General features: G+C 39.9%; 1 protein-coding gene across 3 annotated transcripts in view; it reads left to right on the plus strand.

Annotated features, from left to right (window-relative positions):
- Positions 1-22961, plus strand: part of PARP9 (poly(ADP-ribose) polymerase family member 9) — a 36241-nt gene extending 13280 nt beyond the window's left edge. For all 3 annotated transcript variants that reach the window (XM_030330393.1, XM_030330394.2, XM_030330395.1), the window contains 6 exons: positions 720-938; positions 5828-5888; positions 9828-10208; positions 14289-14425; positions 15050-15224; positions 21538-22961. In XM_030330393.1, the coding sequence (XP_030186253.1) occupies positions 720-938; positions 5828-5888; positions 9828-10208; positions 14289-14425; positions 15050-15224; positions 21538-21917 (1353 nt within the window). In that variant the 3' untranslated portion in view covers positions 21918-22961. The remainder of the gene's footprint in view (positions 1-719; positions 939-5827; positions 5889-9827; positions 10209-14288; positions 14426-15049; positions 15225-21537) is intronic.
- Positions 22962-23435: the final 474 nt, after the last annotated feature.

Consider the following 23435-nt stretch of genomic DNA (forward strand, 5'->3'; position numbering starts at 1 on the left):
TAAATAAATAAAATTTAAAGAGTAGGGGGTACCCCCTCAGATGTGGAGAAAGGCAAACAGTTCCCTTCTCTGACTTTATTTTGTCACCATTTCTGGTCCTTTGACTAAGAGCCCTCTAAACCCAAACTGGTTCTCCAGTCACTCTCTACCCCTCAGTTTTCTGAGGCTCTTCCACAGACAACCTTCCTGTACTTGTATTCAGTCTGGATGTTGAAACGTTGATGGAAAGTTTAAATGTGCCCAATATATTAGCACTTCTTGAGGAGAAATCACATAGGACATTAGGACATATCTTAAAGACTCTGGATAAAGCTGCTTGCTTCTTTTACCCTCTGTCTCCTTTATTAAACTTCCAAGAGCTCTTTGTTTTGACCTGGAAGTGGCAGGTAAGTGGGGATAAACTGATGTTTGGCTCTCTGACCTGACCTGGGGAGATGGGCAAGGCTACATTAACTGGGAGAAATCACGGTGCCCAAATGTCCTGAAGAGGATAAAACAGACCCTTAATTATTTCTCATCATCTAACCTCTCATCATCTCATCATCATCTAACCTTATGGCTGCAATGGGTTCCCCATGGAGTGGGGCCTTTCCTGCTCTCTGAGGAGGCATGGACATGATCCTGAGGGAGAGTGGGAGGTTGGCATTGTAAAATATGGGGGAATCAAGGGGTAAGTGAAATTTTATTTTGACTCAAAGGCTGATCTGTTTTTCCTACAGACACTGGGAATGGCAGTGAATGAATGTTTGCAGAAATGCCTTGAATTAAATAACACTTCCATTTCCTTTCCTGCCCTTGGGACTGGAAGCATTGGTATATGGATGAATATAGCAGCTAAGATTATGTTTAATGAAGTTTTAAAGTTTGCCAAATGCCATTTGAAAAAACAATTAACCGTAAAGTTTGTGATCTTTCCAGAAGAACTGGAGGTCTATAATGTAAGTTAATATCTTAGAAATGTCTTGTAGTTTGTTCATTCATTCATTCACTCAGTAACATCTGTTTAGTATCTCCTGTGAAGACATGAGCTAAGCACCTGTACAACACGGTGATATTCTAACTTGGTGAATTTAATTTTTGTAAATTGCCCACCTCTGACCTAGTAAAGAATGTCATTATAGAAGCCATCTTTTCACTGCTACCTAACTTCCCTCTTTTTCCTTTGTTGGAATTTATTCTTCCCTCTGCTCCTTAAAGGTAAGTAAGTTTCTAGTTTTAGTATGAGGTCCTCTGCTCCTCTCTCTTCTCTCTCCCTACAAGAACACAAGTATTCTTATTCTTACAACTTCTACCATAACTTCTGCAAAGTCCTGTCTTCTGAGTCACCTTCAGACCTGTACACCTAAGCCTCTCTCATTTCCATTTGGTTATCTGATTGTCATCTTAAATCCAACATATTTAAAACAAATTCTATCTTCTTCTCTCCAATCAACTTCTTTGGGCAAGTTAATTTGCTTTTCTGTGCCTCAATTTCCTTATCTTTAAAGTGGGATAATAGGGGCACCTGGCTGGCTTAGTTGGTAGAGCATGAGACTCTTGATCTTGGGGTCATGAGTTTGAGTCTGTAGAACTGGGCGTAGAGCTTATTTGAAAAAAAAAAAAGTAAAATAAAGTGGGAATAATAACTACCCTCGTAGGGAGCTGTTGTGAGCATTAAATGAGCGTATACACATAAGACACTTAGAATGGTACTTGGCATACAGATAAGCCCTTCATGAAGGTCAGCTGTTGTTGTATCAGCTGTAAGGAGCTGTGACACACTGAATGCTGAACTGTATACTAAATTAAATGACTCGTTTGCTATCTTTTTTCCCCAATTAGATTATAAATTCTTTCACGGCACAGATATATTTGGCAGCTTTTGCCATGTCCTTGGTACTGTCCCCAAATTCAATCTGTTGTTTCTTAAGTTCTATGTAGATGACCTCAGAGGGAAGTTGGTTGTGTTCTGATGCAAAAGGGAGGGATGTGTGTGTAGGAGAGTGTGTCCATGTGTCTGAGTGCAGAGATCTGTGTGTCCAGCTTCCTTTGTTTTCACTTCAGCTCAGCTTTTTGTTTTTAGAGTGGCCAGATTAAGCTGAGTTTCTAACCTGTGAAAAGTTCCCTGATATAGTCAGCATAATTAGTATATAGTGCTGTGCTGTTCTGCCTTTAAAGTGCCGTCTCTGTGCTTTATTTTCGCTTAGCTGGCACTTTGAGAAGGGAGTGTCATGATGTTAAGGAAGAATAAAAAAGGAAGTGAAATAAGATACAGAAACTTAAAATAGGTTTTCAAGACATGTTTTTGATTCTGCCAATAGCAACATCCAAGTGCTAGCGCAACTTCCCAGGCGTGCGTCTGGGCTTTGGGTAGAAAGGGCCTTGCTCAGTTCTGGCAGGGAGAGTGGCTCCGAACACTAGTCCTCTGACTGCTCACTCTTCCACCTCCCAGCCTGTCTCCATGTGGGTGGTTGCCATTTTATCTCTCCCTACAAGAAAACCAACTTATTCTTATTCTAGCTTGCTCTTTCCTGGAACAAATGTAAATGTTCTTATTTCTTTTGCTGCCTGACTAGACACAGGGAGGTTTGTAGCATTTGCTGATATTCGTTGCCGACTTCAAGCTCTGAATGTGAGTTCACTGAAGGTGGAGTTGGGAAGAGATGTTCAGTGAGCTCTTGTGAGCCAATGTCAGCCAGCCCTAGTATACCACTGTGTCTCATCCACAGCTGACCTGCAAGGTGGCGGAGAGATACCCAGCCAAGTAGCCTGCCTTCCAGGCAAAATGAATCATCCTGTCTTTTAAATGAAATTCCCCCTAAAAGCAGAGCACTATCAGTGGGCCCAGATAAATGCCCCAGCCATATCCCTGAATTGCTCATTAAGTATCATAGCCCTACAAGGGGAATTAACTGCAGCTAGAAAAGAAGGTTCATTCTCTTCAATACACAAACAAGAATGTGCATGGCGGTTCAAATGAAGTAGAGAGGTCAACCACAAATTCGGGGCTCTCCTAAGGATTAATAATAAAAATAGCTGCCATGTATTGCATTAGTCAGGTATTATGCTAAGGAGAAGCTGTCTCATTTTATCCTCTCCTCAATCCTGTGATGAAGCCACAATTGTCACCCCCATTTTACAAAAGGGAAAACATACAAAGAGGTTAATAGGCACACAGCTAGGCAAGTGGCAAACCAAGATTTCATCCTGGGTCTGTCTCACCTCAAAGCCTATATGTTCTTTTTTTTTTTTTTTTTAAATTTTTTTTAATGTTTATTTATTTTTGAGACAGAGAGAGACAGAGCATGAATGGGGGAGGGGCAGAGAGAGAGGGAGACACAGAATCGGAAGCAGGCTCCAGGCTCCGAGCCATCAGCCCAGAGCCTGACTCCAGGCTCCGAGCCATCAGCCCAGAGCCTGACTCCAGGCTCCGAGCCATCAGCCCAGAGCCTGACGCGGGGCTCGAACTCACGAACAGTGAGATCGTGACCCAAGCTGAAGTCGGATGCTCAACCGACTGAGCCACCCAGGCGCCGCAAAGCCTATATGTTCTTAACCACTAAACAAAAACACAGAGAGGGGCACCTGGGTGGCTCAGTCGGTTAAGCAACCAACTTCCGCTCAGGTCATGATCTCGTGGTTTGTGAGTTTGAGCCCCGCATCGGGCTCTGTGCTGACAGCTCAGAGCCTGGAGTCTACTTCAGATTCTGTGTCTCCCTCTCTCTCTGCCCCTCCCCTGCTTGCACTCTGTCTTTTTCTCTCAGGAAATGAATAAACATTTAAAAAGTTAAAAAAAAAACAACAAAATAACGTGAGAGATGATACATTTTTCAGTTTTGTGACTCAAATGAGGAATATCTTACACAGTAATTTATATTATACCCTGAACATTGATCATTCCTTCAGGTTTTCGTCAATATTATAACCATGTTGGAATATGACTTGTATATACACATATGTAGAAACCTCTGGCCTTCTGATAAGCACCTATTTTATTCCTAAGTAAGCCTTTCAATGAGGGGTGTGTTTTCAGAAAGAGCAGAGAGCAACTTACACAGTTTCTTATAGGAGGCATTACTTTGGCAAGGTCCCTGCATTCCAGAGAATGGATTTGTCAGACATTTAGACTTGACCTGACTCAAGAAGATCAACCAATACCAAACTTCCAATAAAGTGAGACTTACATTCACACACTTAAGAAATTTCCAATTCATGAATGACAGTGAGTAAATGACTCCCAAGCTGACTGAAATACTCGTATCTACCGGTATTTCATGATGATAAGGTTTACTGGATGGAACAGAGTATCTATAAAAGTCGATGGATCATTGTTCCTTTGGCTATTTAACAAATATTTATAGCATATCTACTTTGCACCAGACACAATGTCTCAGAGTAAGGAATACCTTCTCTAGGGACATGCTGCTGACATCCTTCACGTTAGGTGCTATGGACAGTTGCTGCAGCCCTGAATCTGCCAGATTCCTGCTGTCTGGGTCCACTTTTCCAAACCACTTGCAGACCATCTGCTTGTTATTCATACTTTCTATGTTATTGACATTGACTTAGTAACAATTTTCTTTCACATTTAGTTCAAAAGCCTTGCCTAGTTGTTTCTAACCCTATAATACATCCTTACTTTTTTTTTTTAACTTTAGAGAGAGAGAGAGCAGGGGAGAGGGGCAAAGAGAGAAAGGGAGAGAAACTCAAGCAGGCTCCATGCTTAGTGCAGAGTTAGACGTGGGGCTTGATCCCAAGATCCTGGGATCATGACCTGAGCTGATACCGAGAGTCAGACGCTCAACCAACTGAGGCACCCAGGTGCCCCACATCCTGGTATTGAAAATGACTTCTAGAGAGAGATGTTTTTTATTCATTTTACACATGACAGATGTTATATTTATCAGCAGATAATGCTATCCCATTTGTTTTATTTCCAAGTCCTTGGACAGGGATGCAAAAGAAATACCCTGTCATGACCTCTCCAGGTACTAAATATGGTACGACTGAGGGCTTTTTGCTCTGGATATAGCAGCTGCAAATACAATTGATGAAGAAAATGTCCTACAGATTAAGAAACTTCATTGTTAAAGTTCAGGTGCAAAGCCAAATCTAGTCTTTACCTCATTATATACCATCTTTCCAATGAAGTAATTACTGCCAATTGAATCAATTTTAGATAAGGAAGACACTGGGTAGTGGCTCCAAACCCTTGCAGAGATTAGTTTTTTAAAAAAGACACTCTGTTAAAGGATCTGCATGGTAACACACACAAATTTTTGTCTATAGAATTATGTAATAATAATTACAACAAGAGCTAACATACATTGAATGCTTACTGTGTGCCAGGTAGAGTTTTAAGCACTTTACAAGAATTGATCACCTATTCAGTCTACAGACGTGTGTGCATATACCTTTTTTAAATGAATTTATGTTTTGTTAATTATAAGAACATTTACCTATGTTTCTCTTCTTGAGTGACACATCCACAGCTTTAGTTCAGTGTCTAACATGCAAGAAGCAGAGCATGAATGTTTGTGGAATGAATGATTATATTTTTCCTTGGAATACACATTCTTTTTTTTTTATATACCAGCTTTTGGTTTTCTTTCCAGTTTTTCTATTCTTGTTTCCCCAAGATACTCTAATAGATTGTGGTACTGCATAATTTGGGGCTGGAATTGCTATTCTCTAGCACTTACCAAAAGGCTGCTTTAGATTTGTGGCAGTGGGAATGGGGATTGACAGAGTGGATGAGGTCAGGTGTGGCATGTGCAGGTAGACGGAGGGATTTTGATGACAATGGCTGAAAGCCCCACTTATGACTCTCCTGTTTTTCTTCTTACAGGCTTTCAGTGCTGAAATGGCAAAGAGTAAGTCCAGGCTACGGGGTTTCAATAATTACAGTGGTGAGTACGAAATTCACAGCCTTAGAAGTAGAGTCTACCCACCAGAAATTCATTCTCTTCTTTATCATCTGAACTAATGGAAGGGAGAAGAAGAAATAAGCCAAATATATTTCACTATGCTCCTGCTTGGACACCAACCTGCTTTATATCTGATCATGATCCTATTTTTGCTCAGGCCAGTCTCATGATATGAATAGAGAGAAGCTAAGCCACAGTGGGTAATCCACAGTGTGGGTAGTCCATTCATAGATAGCTGTCTATACTTTTTCCCTAAGAAAAAGTTCTGCCCTTCATAAGATGACGAAGCCAATTACTCTTTCTGCTCTGAATGGGGTTACATCTAAATGGAGATACTCATTAGTCATTCTAGAAAACACATCTAGGTAATACCAAATAGTAATAAATGGATTAAGCTGATGCTACCCAAACTTGGGTAATCACTGGGATCATAACAGAAACTTTAAACAAACAAACAAACAAAAATATGTATAGGCCCCAACTGTGTAGATTCTGATTCAGGAGCTCTGGGTCTGGGCCAAGCATGTATATTTTTCAATGGCCCCCTAGTCAATTTTACTGCTGAACTAGGTTTGGGGATCACAGGACTAAACTAACCCTGGTTGGTGTTAGAGAAAGATTAACTTTGTCTCATAACTCCTTTTCTTTAGTGGAGTTTGAGTTGATGGAGTTAGAATTGCCTCCTGACAGCTAGGATGTATACTTCGGAAATAGTACACATCTACAGTATTCTGGAAATAGTATTAATCTACAGTATTCTATGAATCTTAAAAACACTAGACATTCAACCAGCAATAGAAACTCTCAGGCTATTTCCCAGTAGGGTCACAATGGTTTGCTTACACCCTTTAACAGAAGAGTTTGCTTATGGATATGCTGTGGTCCAGCAGTGCTGGAGAGCTGTGGTCTGTGGCTGTGCCTCTTAGGAACCTGCTTATTTATCTGTAAAACGATAATGACAGACTTTTGTGAGGATAATTGGAGATCATGTATGAAAAATGTTCTGTAAATGCAAAGCATTAAATAAAGGCCATGGAATAATGAGCAAGAGGATGGACAGACAACCCAGGTGCCCCAGAGGAGGGAGAGATTCCTTCTGACCGGAAGGGATCAAGAATGACTTCTTGGACAGGTGGATCTAAGTTAGGCTTTGAGGATGGCAGATTTTCAATGGCAAGAGCTGGTGGGGTTGGGCACCAGAGGTGAAGAAAACCCACAGAAGCAAATAAATGCAGTGCATATATGGGGAACTTCACTGAATCTAGGAAAGGTAGCTAGGAGTCTTAGATGAGGATAATATGGAAAAGGAACATACAAATGTCTCTATGTTGTTAGCCTGAATAGTAGGGCCAGAGGTTACCAGTTATGTCAGTAATTTTTGAGGGCAACTATAAAAGAATTATGATAGCACAGGACAATAATTGACATTTAAAATGGGTTAATGGTGATGATCTCAGGTTAACAAGGAAAAGTTAAACAAGAAAAGCAGGGAAATGTGTTTTCATTAGAAATATTTAAGTAATTAAATAAATAATTTAGCTAATAAATAACTAATGTGTTTTGGTGCTAGAAGAGTATCCCTTAGTGATCTGAACCAGTAGTTACCCAGAAGAACAATTCTTTTTTTTCTGGTAGTGATGAATAAATGAAATATCACCATGTATTACTTCTATTTTCTCCTAAAAAGCAATATAAGCTCCCAGGCAGAACAAGGGTTAAAAACAAACAGACAAGCTCCTATGCCTCCAATTTAAGAACTCTTGTCACTTCTTTAGTCTAAAACATTGGATTTTATTTTTATTCAAAGGAAGCTACCCTCCCTCTCTTACTTCTAGGTCTGTCTTGGTACTATTTCATAGTTCCTGGTACCACCCAACTGTTATGTAAGGGTAAAAGAAGCTAATTACTGCTACTAACCTGGGATCACTCCTGGGGAGGCAGACTGCCCACACCTACTAGCTCCATGACCACCACTTACTAGTCCTATAGCCATGGGCAAGTTACTTAATAACTCTGAATAAGTTTCCTCATTTGTAAGAGGGGCTGTTAATAGCAGCCTCCCCTATCCCGTAGGGTTGTTAGGAGTGAACAAAATAATTTATGTGAAGCACTTAGAGCAATGCCTAGAACATGGTAAGTGCTCAATTTACTTTTACCTTTCAAAATACGTTTTTGAGATTCTTCTGAATAGCTGAAGTTCACTCCTTTTTATTGCTATAATAATATTCCATTGTTGAAGAGCAATTGAGTCATTTCTAGTTTTTTGCTGTTACGAATGAGAATGTGAACTTTCTTGTACATATCTCCTGATACACACATGCAAGAATTTCTTTACAAGATATAATTATAGGAGTGGTTGTTCCAGTTTTACGTCCGTCACGAATATATACAGGAGCCCCTGCTCTATATCCTTCCACAAACTTGGTATTGTCAGGCTTATGAATTTTTGCCAACCTGGTGGGTAATTTTTCATATCCCTGATTACCAGTGAAGATGAGCATCTTTTCACACATATAGGGGCCCTTTGTGTTTCCTTTTTTGTGAAATCTTTTGCCTGGCTGGCTACTAGGTTCTTTCTTTTTCTTGATAATTTGAGAGAATTCTTTATGTATTCTAGATACTGCCTCACCTATCAATTTCCTCTCAGTTAGTCCATTGCCCCCTGAGTTGTTTTTTTTTTTTTTTTTTCAGTTTGGGTTCAGGGTCACTCTAATCCATCTAAGAGATTCTTCTTCTTTATATATATCTTTGCTTGTTATAGAGAGGGGTTTTAGAGAGGGGTACACATGGGTACCCCCTTTATTCCACATGAGTTGGAATAAAGTTCCATTATCTTTTCTGCTGGGATATACCATGTCAAGCAATAGGAAGTGCTAAGCTCCAGATTCTGTGGAGGTGTAACATGTCTTTTTCCAGACAGGTGATATATAAAGAGGAATCCCAGGTAAAAGAATTATGAGTAGTTCTTCCTTTCATTATACTTGGGTAACTTTCTAATTTTTCAAAAATAAATGTACTATTTTTACAATCAGAAATACTCATATTGTTCAAAAAGAATTTTCACTCTTTAAGTTCTATGGCTTTCAGAGATGTTTGATTTCAAACTCGGTAGTAGCAAGAGATTAAGGAAACTCCCAGTCAGCAGGAAATAAAGGCTTACCTCATTTTATTGAGCTTCACAGATACTGCTTTTTTTTTTTTTTTTTTTTTTTTTACAAATTGAAGATTTGTGGTAACCCTGCATCGGGCAAGTCAGTTCGTGCCATTTTTCCAACAGCATTTGCTCACTTTGTGTCTCTATATGACATTTTGGTGATTCCCACAGTATTTCAAACTTTTTCACTATTATTATGTTTGTTATGGTCATCTGTGATCAGTGATTATGACTCACTGGAAGCTCAGATGATGGTTAGCATTTTTTAGCAACAAAGTATTTTTTAATTAAGGTATTTACAGACATAATTTATAGACATAATGCACACTTAATACACTAAAGTATAGTGTAAACATAACTTTTTTCTGCACTGGGAAACCAAAAAATTCATTCGACTCACTTTATTGCAGTATTCATTTTATTGCGGTGATATGGAATCCAAACTGCATGTATGTCTATAATAGTTGGTTAACATCCAGGGTGATATCAAGGTGAACTCACCTGTGAATTGACAAATGCAACAGAGCAGCAGCAAGACATGAGAGAGCCAACCCCTTACAGGCACCACCGTTCTCAAGGAGACTGTAAACCACACATTTAGATTTCCTTTGTATCCAACACAGCTCTCAGAGCTAGGCACTTAATTGAAGTTGCTGCTGCTGGCAGTGGTCACGATATCCTCGGGGCAAATATTGGCATTGGTGATTTGTTCTGCTCCGGTTTAAGGCCCACCTGCCTTCTGTGGTTGTTCATGATAGTCTTTTCAGTCCCCCAGTTGACCAGAGAGGAGAAAAGAGAAAATGGGCTCAAAAGTAAATCTCCTGCCATCAGCCTGATGGGACGCAACATGGAAAAGATGAAGGAGGCCCAAGCGTGGATCCGAAGGATACTGACCCTCCAGGACCACCACATCATTGAGAATTATCATATACTCTACCTTGGAAAAAGGGAACATGACATTTTGACTCAGCTTCAGAATAATTTAAGGGTCTCTATCTCAGAGATTATCAGTCTGGAAAAGGTAATTTTAGAGATTAAAGGAGCCCAGGCTAGCCTCGTTGAGGTGGTTATGAACATTGAACATATGCTGTGTGAAGTTCAAGAGGAAATGGCAAGAAAAAAGGAGCTAGCCCTTTGGAGCTTGTCAGGTGAGTAACTTCCAACTGAGTTGAAAAGTCGGCTCTCCCAACTGTTCCTTCTTATGGGTGTGAGTGCACATGTATATATGTGGGTAAGATATAGCATGGGAGAGAGAACAAACCATGCTGGTTCTGTGTTAAGCCATAAACTTTTATAACTGTTTTTTGGCTCTCTTTCTACCAGCAAGGTTAATTAGAAAATCAACACACACACACACACACACACACATACGTGAGTGATTGGATTTACTTATGATGAAATGGATTGCCTAAGAAGCAGTTAAATGCCTAGCAGTTAAAACCCTAGGATAACATAAGCCCAGGCTCTGGAGAAAAAAGTGCATCCTTAATTCTACAAATGGAATGTTTAAATTTAGACAGACACATTACACTTGATTAATTAATTTCTTTGAGTTCTATTGCATTTATGTATTTGTTGCTAGCAGCATTAGGAACCCTAAAATTACTTTGAGCTCTCTCACCAAAGTAAATTATTCATTCTTACTGTGAAGTACACTCAAGTATCTCCCATGCAGCAGGGCAAAATTCATCATGATGACTGGGAATTTGGGTTCAGAGATATCCTTTTAACATAGCCCTAGAGCTAAGAAATTATACCACTGAAAATGCCACCTTGAGAAACAGAGACTTATTTCATTTATTTATTTGATTAATGTATATTGTGTCTATGGTATGTGCCAAGCATTGTGATGGGTGCTGGGGATACAGTGATAAGATGGATGTTGTTTCCACTCAAAATCCAAGTAAGGATACTGAGAAGCAAGCAGGTTAGTTATGAAAGAGGAGGGTGAATGTGCTCTGGGAGCACCTTGGAGAGGCACTGTGATATTGCGATTTATAAGATATGTTTGGTCATTCAGATGACCAAAATATATGGTCATGTACATTTGGTCTTTGTCAACATTTCTGGCTTACAACTCTCAAAGCCCTTGGATTTCCTAAGTGTTGAGAGTGATAAAGATGTCTTTTGTTATGTTAAAGAGGTGACTCTGGAAAGCCCCTAAGAACGGGGACTGGTCACTAGGACACCAAACTCTGTGGTTGGAGGATTGGAACTTTCAGTGTTCCCCCACCCAACCTCCAGGGAGGGGGCTGGAGGTTGAATCAGTTGCCATTGACCAATGATTTAATCAGCCACGACTATGTATGGACCTCAGTAAAAACCCAGAAGGACAGGTTCAGAGAACTGCCAGGTCAGCGAGCACGTGGAGAGTTTTAGTGCATATAAGTTGCATGTAGGGAGAGTGGCTTGCTAGGAGAGAGCATGGAAACTCTGCACCCTGTCCCCATTCCTTCCTTGCCTTATGCATCTTTTCTGTCTGGCTGTTCCTGAATAATATCCCTGTATAATAAACCAGTAATCTAGTACGTAAAATGTTCCTCTGAGCTGCTCTAGCAAATTAATTGAACCTGAGGAGGAGATGTTTTGACCAGCTGGTCAAAAGTACAGGTAACAACCTGGACTTGCAAATAGTGCCTGAAATCCACAGAGAAGGTCATTGGAATCTCTAGTTTGTAGCTAGTCAGTCAGAAGCACAGGTGACAACCTGGCTTTTGACTGGTGTCTGAAGTATGTGTGTGTTGAAGAGCAGTCTTGTAGGACTGAACCCCTAACCTGTGGAATCTGATGCTATCTTTGGATAGACAATAGCAGAATTGCTTGGTTGTACATATGGGAAACCCTCCTACACACAGAGACTTTGAAATTGGTCTCAGGATACCAATTTAGGCACTTAGCCCAGACTTGGGAGGTCAAGGGAAGGCTTCTCAGAGAAGGTGTCATAAATGGAGAATGAAGAATAAGTAGAGAGGTTCCTGGGTGTCTTAGTCAATTGAGTGTGCTGCTCTTGATTTTGGCTCAGGCCAAGATCTCATGGTCGTGAGTTCAAGCCCTGCTTTGGGCTCTGCACTAGACGTGGAGTGTGCTTGAGATTTTTCTCTCTTCTCCCTCTGCCCCTTCTCTGCTTGCTGTCTTTCTCTCTCTTTCTCTCTCTCTCAAAAAAAAAAAAAAAAAAAAAAAAAAGTAAGTAGAAATTAGTAAGGTAAAGAAACTTTTCAAGCAATCAGACCATAGCAGGGTCTAGATTATGAAAGACTTTATAAATCACATGGAAGAGTTCAGAGTTTTTCTTGAACAAATGGGGAGCCTTGAAGGATTTTAAGCAAAGATAAGGTCAGACTTGTATTGTAGAAAGATCACTGTGATGTTGATGGGTTGGTACAAAAATTCATATGTGAAATTTTAAAGGGCACCTTATTTTCACTTGTGTTTGTAAAAATAATTCAGGCAGATGTGGTCAAAGTGAGTGGGAGTATACAGTAAGTGTTTTATCCACATTCCCCAGAAAAACCAGTGTCAAAGAACATGCACAAAAATAATACACAAGGATAAGACCAAAGATTTTAATTTCTACTTAGTTTGAATTGTAATGACTGTGGATATTTAAATTGACTCTGATACTTTCCAAGAGAACAAGACGCAAAAAAAACACTGGCCTATAAAACTTGTGGCATTACTTTAAACTAACTGCATTCATAAGGTTGATCCACTCTCCCAGCAGTTGGCAATTTAGTCATGTGAGTCCCATGTTCTGGTGCAAGGTGGCATTTTTGATAGGTGATGACTAAGCATAGTATTCCACAGCAGTGTTTCAGAGTTTCCTACAGACTCACCCTCTCTTGATCAGATTAAGACCTTCATTAACAAAATGAATACATTTTCAATGAGTTATTACTACAAGAAACATCAACTATCCGTCAGAACAATAAAATTTAAATAATAGAAGTTAGGGATTTCCTATTTTATGCTGCTTTTTAAATCCTTCCTGGTGAGTGCTTCTTCGGTGCCCAACCCAGGGCCAGGCATATAATAGGAGCTCAGTAAATGAGTTGCTGAACTCAAGTGAACTGAATTCTATTACTATACTTTATTAATGTCAGCTATTGCTCTTGAGATTTAATTTACAGTCTCTTCCTTAGAAATTTCCTGGGTTTGGAGTTTCTCTGCTATGAAATTTTGTCCTTCCTGCTTTCCAGATTTACAACTTGGCCCCTCTAGTGACTTTCTTAGGATTTATTATCTGCTTTTTTGTGGTTAAATTGAGACCACTCAATTAAATAATGTGCTGGGAATTTTGTCATTTTTGTATACTTGGGTTTACGTCAAACTGAAAATAAACTGAAAGAAAAGAAGTCTTTTTGGTAGTGGTGGTGGGGTCCATTTGTCCACCTGTGTATTTTGTCCAGTAAGGAGTTGCTGGGCAATAACAGGTTGTCCCTTGAATTTAAAAAGGAAGGAACGAAGGAAAGTTAAGGGAGAAGGAACAAAGGAAGAAAAAAAGGAAAAAAGGAAGGAAGGGAGGAAAGACAGGACACCATAGACTCTGAATCTCCAAATTTTGCTCTTTGTGGTTGGGTGGCATATGAGTGATACATGTACCAAATATTCTGCCTTGCCACTTACAGAAAGCACTGATGAAAGCCAGGTTTATACTCCTGGGTATGTACCTATTAGCTATGTGATATCGGACAAGTCACTTAACTTCTCTGAGTTTCAATTTCCTTCGTTGTAAAAGTGTGTTAATTATAATTATTTCAGTGGTGGTGTTAAAATGCTCAAATGAGGTTGAGATATGAAATCTTTTTGAGAATCTTGAAGTTTTATGTAAATGTCATACTGTTTTTCATCATTCCTTAATGTTTTGTTATGCCTGTATCTTTTTGTTGATGAGCATCCTGGCTAGAAATATAAACATTACCTATTGGCAACACAATTCTATATCATCATTACAACATTGATGGGGGAAGTATATACTAATGCTCTTTTTTCTCTCACCCCCTCAGCCTCATAATCCAAATCATGTGAGGACAAATTTATTAGCCCCCTCTCTTATCCTATGACTTCTCATTATATGATACTCTCCTTGCATGCCTAAACATGTAAGGCATACAGTGTAAACTGGCTAATCTATTCCTTTAAACATCTATAATTTGTTTCATTGCATTTCTTTACAAACCTTTTTCATCTCACAGAGTATTGAGACCAAGTTTTGTGTTACTCGTTTTTAGGACAATGGACTAATTGGCAACCAAAAAACCAGGATGAAATGAAAAGGAATACATTTCTGAAATGCCTAAAGCTTTCAACTGAGGAAATTCAGAATCAGAAGAAACAGTTTGAAAGCTGTGGTTTCCAGGTTATAAAGGTATACTTAATTAAGGGAAGGGTTTGACCTGTCGTGGGTCTATAACCAAAAGAAGAATTCACCTGCTGATGACTCTAAGCCAGCTGCTCATTGACCTGGAACCCTGGGATTAAGACTGAAAGTGGGGCAGGGATGGGCACCAGGAGGTAGAAATGATGTCAGGATATACAGAAGCACCGATGAAGATTTGGGGGAAAGTTATCTGCCTATCTTGAAGCAAAGTGAAAGAAATGGAATAGCATTTCTTATAGCAATTATAGCAATTATAATTGTTTACCTATTTTTACTTCTCATTAAACTGTGGGCTCTTAAGAAGGCCAAGAATGTGTATACACTGTTGACCAATTTGTTACCACTTCTTGGCACATAGTGAGTGCTCAGTGAATTTTTATTAAATGGATTTATCAAAGAAGGGACAGGGAGTTTTGAAGAGACAGAAGTCAAAGTAGGAGAGGGTTGGGGCTCGGAGAGACTCTTTAAAAACTTTATATAAAAAGTAAATTGCTTGCAAAGTAATATGCACGTAAGAACCATTATCGTTGAAGTGGAGTATCAGGCACTTGAAATACGGGTTCTCACCCTTTTTTTTCAGTGTTTTCAGTTTTTCATATCCTTGGGTCATAGGTGGAGGAAATTGACAATGTGTTTCTCATGGCTGTCTTCCAAAGAAAGAAGAAAATGGTGGAAGAAAGAACACATAGGGATCCCGTGAGCCACAGGTTGTTTCAGCAAGTTCCTTACCAGTTCTGTGAAGCAGTATGCAGAGTTGGCTTTCAAAGAATGTACTCGATGCCCTGTGGTAGGTATTAGCCCCTCATCACTGGGGGGCTCTATATGTGGGAACTGGTAAGCAGACATCAGCAGATGACTCACCACTAATAGTATTTGTTGCTGTGGTGAGGGGATCGCTTGTAATTGGGATTTTGTGGTAAAGTCATTTGGAAAGGGTCATATTTTTTATTTTTCCTTCATATTTTTTATTGCTGATGGGTTTAATGTTGACGAAAGTGAACGGTGAGACTACAGTTCACTGTTTTTCTCTTTTCTGTGGTCATGTGTTTTATCTGCAGAGAGCACCCTGAAGGTCTTCTCTCTCTCTCTCTCTTTTTTTTTTTTTTTGGCTTATTTCCACAAAATTATTATCAACATTACCAAACCTCATCCCTTAATCAAAAGAGCGCTTTCCTGAACTTCATAAAGTTGCTCTTTTCTCTTCCATCCTCTTCATTTCCTGTAGGCTGCTAGTGAATGAATTAGATATCTGGCAGGGGAAGTAAATAACATCTTAAGATCCTTTTCAGCTATGGGGCTTCTATGTGTAGCTCTCATGTCTCTTTTCAGTTGTGCGAAAATATTGCATACTTAACTGCTGTTTTATCCCCTTCAGATGTCTGTCTCCAAAGGAGCCTAAGAAGTTTAGTGATGATCGTGATGGATACCTAATGATGAGGCTTGATTTTGCCTGATCTATTGACTATGTTCTTGATCTTTATCTTTCAAAATATATAGCATGACCCTTGCTGTGAAGCTAACTCCAACTCTTGATTTCTAGAAAGCAAAGGGTCTAGAAATCATCTTCTCTTTGCCCCAGAGAGAACATAAGCAATACCTGGAGTAAAAATTGAACATGGAAAATTCCTGGGGGTAAAAACTCACAAATGAATCCCCACCAAGAAGTCTTTGATTATAACTAGAAAAGTGATATTGGCAAAGTCTTAAAAATTCACAACATCCATTTGCTCCTAAACCCATTGTAACTGGCCTTCTCTGCACTCCCCCTCCCTACCCTTACCTAAACTATTCTAAGACCATCACTGTCCTATTTTTCAAATCCAGTAGTGCCTTCTTTTCAGTCCTGTGGCAGACACTGCTAATTGCCTGCCTGACATCTGTACATGTCTTTTTCCCTAAAAGACACATACATCACCTCCCAAGGAAGACAGCCTCCAAATCTCATCTTGTCTCATCATCAGCTTCAAATCCAGAAAGTCCTCTCTTAAAGCTTAAAAGCAAAGTAATTGCCCTAACCCACTTGTTATATAATGAGAGGAGAAGGAGCAGGAAAATTGCAATAAAAACTCCAATTTTTAGGGGTGTCTGGGTGACCCAGTCAGTTAAGCATTAACTCTTGATTTCAGCTCAGGTCATGATCTCACATCGTGAGTTCGATCCCCGCATCAGGCTCTGCACTGACAGTGTGGAGCCTGCTTGGGATTCTCTCTCTCCTCTCTCTTTGCCTCTCTCTCTAACAAAATAAATAAACTTAAAAATAAAACCCCTCCCATTTCTAAACGGTAGGAGGAAAGTCACTGGTCCATACCACTAATCATGCTGCTGGATAGGCATAGAGAGTATTCTCTATTCTGGGAGTGGTAAGACCCTTGTTTTCCACTCTGGGAAGAATCTTCCTTATGTATTGCCACCCTTGGTCATTTTTAGGCCCTCTGCCTATCAGGGGTCCGTGGATTGCCTCAGGGACTAGAATGCTCTCAGGCTACTGTAGCCAGGCTTGCAGTTTCTTCAGCAGTACAGTTCCTTTAAAACCTCAGCAGGCAGGAAACCTGTTTGCTTCTGGTCAAGTTTGTGTCTTTATAACCCAGCTAAAGGTCTTGTCTCCATCTAGTCTTTAAGCCTTAAGATTCTGGTCTTTTACCTACTGGCCTCTGTGCTCTGTCCATGTCCCTAGGTCTTAGCTTAACACCCACTGCCTGAGGCATTTCAGATGATTAGAGTCATTATGCCCATAATGTGACTGTACCAACATGTCTGTGGGGAGCATGCTTGACCAAAGGTGCTTGAGAAACACAGGAGATATTTTATTACCCCGAAGTTGTTTTGCAACTCTTTTTTAAACCTCGTTTTTTTTTGTTTTTGTTTTTGTTTTTTTTTTTTGAATGTATATTCTGAGACAGAGAGAGAGAGCGAGCATGGGCAGAGGAAGGGGCAAAGAGAGAGGGAGAAAGAGAATCCCAAGCAGGCTCTGCATTGTTAGCACAGAGTCTGATGTGGGGCTTGATCTCACGAACCGTGAGGTCATGACCTGAGCCTAAATCAAGAGTGAGATGCTTAACTGACTAAGCCATCCAGGTGCCCCTAACCTAGTTTTCATTTGGACTACAAAGTCTTTTTTACCCTGCAAGGTTCCAAATTATGGGACTCTTGGTCAATTCAGATGGCCACCTATAGGCACAGGGGCTTCTATTAATGAAGTTGTATGTATATATTTTCTATATTGCCTTGTATTCCAGCCAGTTCATCTCTTGCTTGTAGGGCTTGGCTGAATGTAGCAAGAAGGAGAATACATGCTTGCAATTTTTTTTATTGGGTTCATTCATTCATTCCACAAGTGTTTCTTGAACACGTTCTATAAGTCAGGCCCTGTGCTAGGTGAGAGGAATACCACAGTAAACAGAACACACAGAGTTCCTACCCTTAAAATTTATAATCTAGTGAGTCCATCTGTTACCCATTCTTTAAATGTTCATGTTTTCTGGAGTTCAAAAGGAATCCTTCTCTTTTGTAACCCTACAGTGTCACCCTGGGTGATTGCACCCATTCCTATGGCTTCAAACTCCTACCTCTATGGATGAGTTATGAATTTGTAACTCTGACCCCCTACCTCTCCCCTGACCCGCAGGTCCATATTTCTGACTGTCTTTTGAACATTTCTGCCAAGATGTTCCAGAGCCACCTCAGACTGAACTCTTTTCTTGGCCATACTTTACCCTGAGAAATATGCTTCCCCCCTCCCTCCCAGTACTCCCTAACCTGACTAATACCATCTCCATCTATCTACTGGGTCTCCTAAGCTGGAAACTCTACCATCTTCCACTCCTTCCTTCCTCTCATTCTTATGTCCAGGCAGTCACACAGCCCTACTGGTTCTCTCTCGGTGACCTTTGCAGCCCAGTCTCACCTTTCTATTCCTACTGCCTTTGTTGTTCTTCCCCTGGGCCTGGACAATCATCAGGTCCTTTGCTTGCCTCAAAACCAACCCTATCCAACCTACCCTTTACTCTGCTACCAGAATTATCATCCTAAAAAAATACGCGTGTTGCAGGGAGTATGGCCGGAGTTGCAAAAGATGAGCCTGCAAACAAAGTGCAGTTAAGTGAAGGTCCTCATACTCGAGTCGGAATGAGGCTGGTCATTAGAAAAAGGATTGGAAGTGACTGGATAGGCAGTGTTTCATTTAACATGAGTGGTAATTTTTCAGGTAAAGGAGGGGGGTATACTTTATTGTAAGGAGGGGCAGTGGCCTCCAAGTTATCATTTGTGAGTGGCGGTAGAGGCCATTCTGGTGAAGTGTCTTCCTCAGGCGCGATAGCCTTGATTTCTTCAGAAGAAGATTCATCCTCAAAACTATCAGATGTAAAATCCAACTCATCTCCTTCTTCTTGATGAGTTTTTAATTTAGGTGAACTTCTGTTTTGTTCTGAGTCAGACTGTAAAGGCTATAAAGCCATCTCCAAGAGCATAAAGACCAAACTTTTAAAGAAATGATATCTCCATTTTGATGAGCGTGCCTAAGTGTTTTCATAATCAATCTCCATTGTTTAAGGTTTAAAAGATTTTTTCTAGAAGGGGAAACCAATAGCAATGTTTTTTAAACAAGTACCAGAGCTCATCAAAATACATGCTTATTTAATATCTATTTTTCTAGTCGCCTACAAGGTAAAACCCCAAACCCCTTAGCAAAGCACGTAAGGCCCTAGCCCCACATTATTCACCCACCTTGTCACTATGTTCCTCAACACTTCAGCCATGAACTGCTTAAGAGTTTCCTAAATGTGCTGGAGATTGCCTTTATGCCTTTGCATGTGGAATGCCTTCCTCTCTCATCCTTTTTTAGCCCGCAAAGTCCCATTCTTTCTTCCAGACATAGCTCAAATGGCATGTCCTGGTTGACACCTTCCCTAACTCCTGCAGGCCCAGGAATTTGCTTCCTCTTCTGTCCTCCTGCACTTCTGGTATTCCTTTGTTACCACATCTGTAACTCCAGTAAGTATCAAAATTTACAGTTCCACAAAACCTGGGTGTGGGTCTTGTCTTCTTTATTGCTGTAAAATGGAACTTTACCTACATCTCATGCTCCTATGTCTGCAGATGAGGAAAACTCTTGATGGTTCAAGATGAACTCAGTCATTTTCAGAGTTTTCTTAGTCCCTTTGGGGTTTAAACTCAGTTCCTGCAAGGTGTTCCCCTTCTTCTCTTCTGAGAGTGCTTTAGATTATGGGACAGGCATTTGTGAGGAAGGTGGTTTGGTGCATGGTCTGCATCTATCTGTTCTCTGCCTCCCAATGTCCTCTGCTAGATAAGCCATCCTGGGCATCAGTCATTAGCACCCTCCAGTACTTAAATTCATGGTGCCCTTTGCTCTTAGTGTCTCCACAGGGCACTCTGTTTTTCATGCTGAGGGAATTCCTTTCCAAGCCAGTGTCTGTGCCTGTCCTAGAGCACAGGAAATTTTTGAGTGTGCACATCCTCCAAGCTGAAGTGCAAGGTCTTATATAGCAGTCCTCAGCTGTTCTGGACATCTTCCCCAGCCATTGCTACTTTTCACTTAGATGCCAGACTGGAGGAGGGGGTTGTACCCAGTAGAGTCAGGCAATGGTTCCTTCTACTTTAGAAGTCCCCCTCCCTGTTTTTCCGAGATTCTTGTTGTTCTGCCCCATCTCGACTCCCAGGGCTCTTTTGAGGGAATGGAGCAGTGAAGTGAGCCCCTTCTCAGAATCCCCAAGAGTTCTAGTCATGTCCTCTCTGGTTCTTCTCTTCCTACCAGGTGAAATGAAGAATTTTTATTTATTTTGAAGTGAGAAAATTATTCTGAGAATATCTTTCATCCTTCTCTCCTCTGTTACATATGGCATAAACACCATGCTATGAATTCTTTAGGTTTTTATTAATTTTTATTTATTTTTAAAGTTTATTTATTTTGAGAGAGACAGAGAGAGCATGAGTGAGGGAGGGGCAGAGAGAGAGGGAAAAAGAGAAAATCCAACCGGGCTCCACACTGCTAGCACAGAGCCTGATGCGGGGCTCAAACTCCCGAAACCATGAAATCATGACCTGAGCCAAAACAGAGTCGGATGCTTAACTGACTGAGCCACCCAGGCGCCCTGAATTCTTTAGGTTTTTAGATTTTTGGTTCAAAAAACCCTTTTCTCTCTCATAAAACCTAACTTTCAAGACCACAGTCTCTGCTTTGATTAAAATTAATTACATAGGATATAATTATACACACACACACACACATACACACACACACAAACACAAACACACACAACTGACCTTATTCTAAGCTCTATCCTTTTTTCCCTGAGTAATAAGTAGGAAGAACTCAATGGGTGGAGGAATCAAGAGCAAGAAGAAACTCCCAGGAAATAAATCTTTGATTTTTATCTCAAAATATTTGCTCTCCACATAAAATTGTGTTTACATATGGGGAGTTCCCTTTGTGAATTGTTGAGACCAGGGATCATGTCTTAGTCATTTTTTTAAGCCCTAGAGCTGCATTGTCCAAATGGTTGCCACTAGCCACATGTGGCTATGGTGCACTTAAAATGTGGTTAATCTGAATTGAGACATGCTCTAAGTGTAAATTAATTTCACTTCATTTTATTTATTTATTTATTTTTAATTTTTTTAATGTTTTTTTTTTTTGAGTTGGGGGTGTGTAGGGGTAGAGAGAGAGGGAGGCACAGAAAGAATATGAAGCAAGCTCCAGGCTCCAGGCTCTGAACTGTCAGCACAGAGCCTGACTTGGGGCTCAAACTCATGAACCATGAGATCAAGACCTGAGCCGAAGTCAGATGCTTAACCAACTGAGCCACCTAGGCACCCCAATATATACTGATTTTAAAGACCACTACCAAAGAAAAGAATATAAAATATCTCCTTAATAATTTTTATATTGATTACATGTTGAAATGATACCATACTGAATATAACAGATTAAATAAAAATAATTACATTAGTTTTACCTGTTTCTTTTTACCTTTTTATGTGGCTACTAGAAAATGTAATAGGACTAGAGAGAGTATACATGTTAGTACCCAAATAGGCAATATGATTCAACAGATCATAATGATCTTTTTTTTTTCTTTTATCAGACCCAAAATATGGAGTTGGTATATACTTCACCAAGAATCTGAAAAACCTAGCATACCAAGTCAAGAATACATCTGCCACAGATGAACTGATCTATGTGTTTGAAGCTGAAGTACTCACAGGCTCCTTCTGTCAGGGTCATCATTTAAATATTTTCCCCCCACCGTTGAGTCCTGGAGACATAGATAGCCATGACAGCGTGGTTGACAATGTCTCCAACCCTGAAACCTTTGTTATTTTTAGTGGCACACAGGCTATGCCTCGATATTTGTGGACTTGCACCCAGGATCATGTACAACCACAGAAGGACTCAGCAGGACCAATGATGCTATCTTCACAGCAGCCTTGGGAAAGATTCTCAAGTGGTAGCTCTGTTGATTAACCTCTGTTGATTAACCTCCACATCATTTTGACAACTGGCATGTCCTTACTTTGGAAGAACTATCCAAATAATGACCATCAGTAAGTCAGAGTGGCTTGAATATGTCAAATGGGTTGTCCATGTGGACTGATTGTGTTATTCAAGGAACCCACCACATCCTCACATCTTAGTTCTTTCATCTTTGTCTTCATCTCTTGGGATTGAGGTGAATAGATCCCAACTAAAACACTCTCAGGACCATTCCCTCTCCTTCAAGTTGTCCTTTCACCTCTTTTACTATAGGTAACAGCAAAAATGTTTTACATGTAATGAAGGGATTTTTCTAGCATACAATCCAAGCCTTTTTAGTTTCTAAAATGGATAGTGTAATAGCAGGATGCTTTTGCATTTTCCAGATAATCTTATATAGTGTTTTAGATATCAAAATAAATCACCTTTGTCTGAGTAACTGGCTTTGAAAAGTTATATGTAAAATGACATTATTCGAAGTGGAAGGACATCAAAAGGCTGATATTCTACTGATATCATATTTGGATTCAGCCATATCAAGCAATGCCATTCAAGCATCATGAGGCCAAATGATTAATTCACCAAATATTTCTTGATCATCAGATGTGTTTCATTTTTCTGGATACTGGGGACATGATGCCAGACAAGGCAAATATCTTCAGGCAGCTGGCAGCCTGAATAATCAGAAATGCAGCTATATGATTGAGTATAATAAAAGAGGAATTACAGATTCTTTGGAAAAATTTAAGAGGGAGAGGAATAAATTAATCAGGGGTTGGGAGGAAGGCCTTCTAAAGAAAGTGAAACTCAAGATGAAACCTGAAGTATTTGTAAGAGGTAGGTGAAAGAGGGATGCAGCAAATCAGGAGCAGAGATGGAAGAATACTTTATGCAGAGAGAAAAGCTCTTATCAAGGCTGAATCCACTGTGACTTTGCCCAAATTTGACTTCAGAGTTCTGTAATGTAAAGGCCAGCTAATCTCACCATTTATCTCTTGCCTATTCTGAAATCTGTATTTCCCTATGCTTCCAAAATTTCCTCACCCTCATATCCTTACACAGAACACTTCTTCCTCCTCTTACTGTAACCAGCATTCTTCCTCTTTTTTTAAATCCCCTTCACCTATTTCACCAACCCCACCCACCTCCCCTCTGGTAACAATGTTTGTTCTCTATAGTTAAGAGTATATTTCTTGGTTTCTTTTTTTTTTCTTTGTTTTGTTTCTTAAATTCCACATATCCGCGAAATCATATGGTATTTGTCTTTCTCTCCCTGGCTTATTTCACTTAGCGTTATATCCTCTAGCTCCATTCATGTTGTTGCAAATGGCAAGATTTTATTATTTGGGGGGGGGATGAATAATATTCCATTGGGTATATCTATACCGTATCTTCTTTATTGATTCATCTATCAATGGGCTGCTTTCATAATTTGGCTACTGTAAATAATGCTGCAATAAACATAGGGGTGCATATATCTTTTCAAATTAGTGTTTTTGTATTCTTTGG

Source organism: Lynx canadensis, chromosome C2 (assembly GCF_007474595.2).
Source record: "Lynx canadensis isolate LIC74 chromosome C2, mLynCan4.pri.v2, whole genome shotgun sequence".
Classification (NCBI taxonomy): Eukaryota; Metazoa; Chordata; class Mammalia; order Carnivora; family Felidae; genus Lynx; species Lynx canadensis.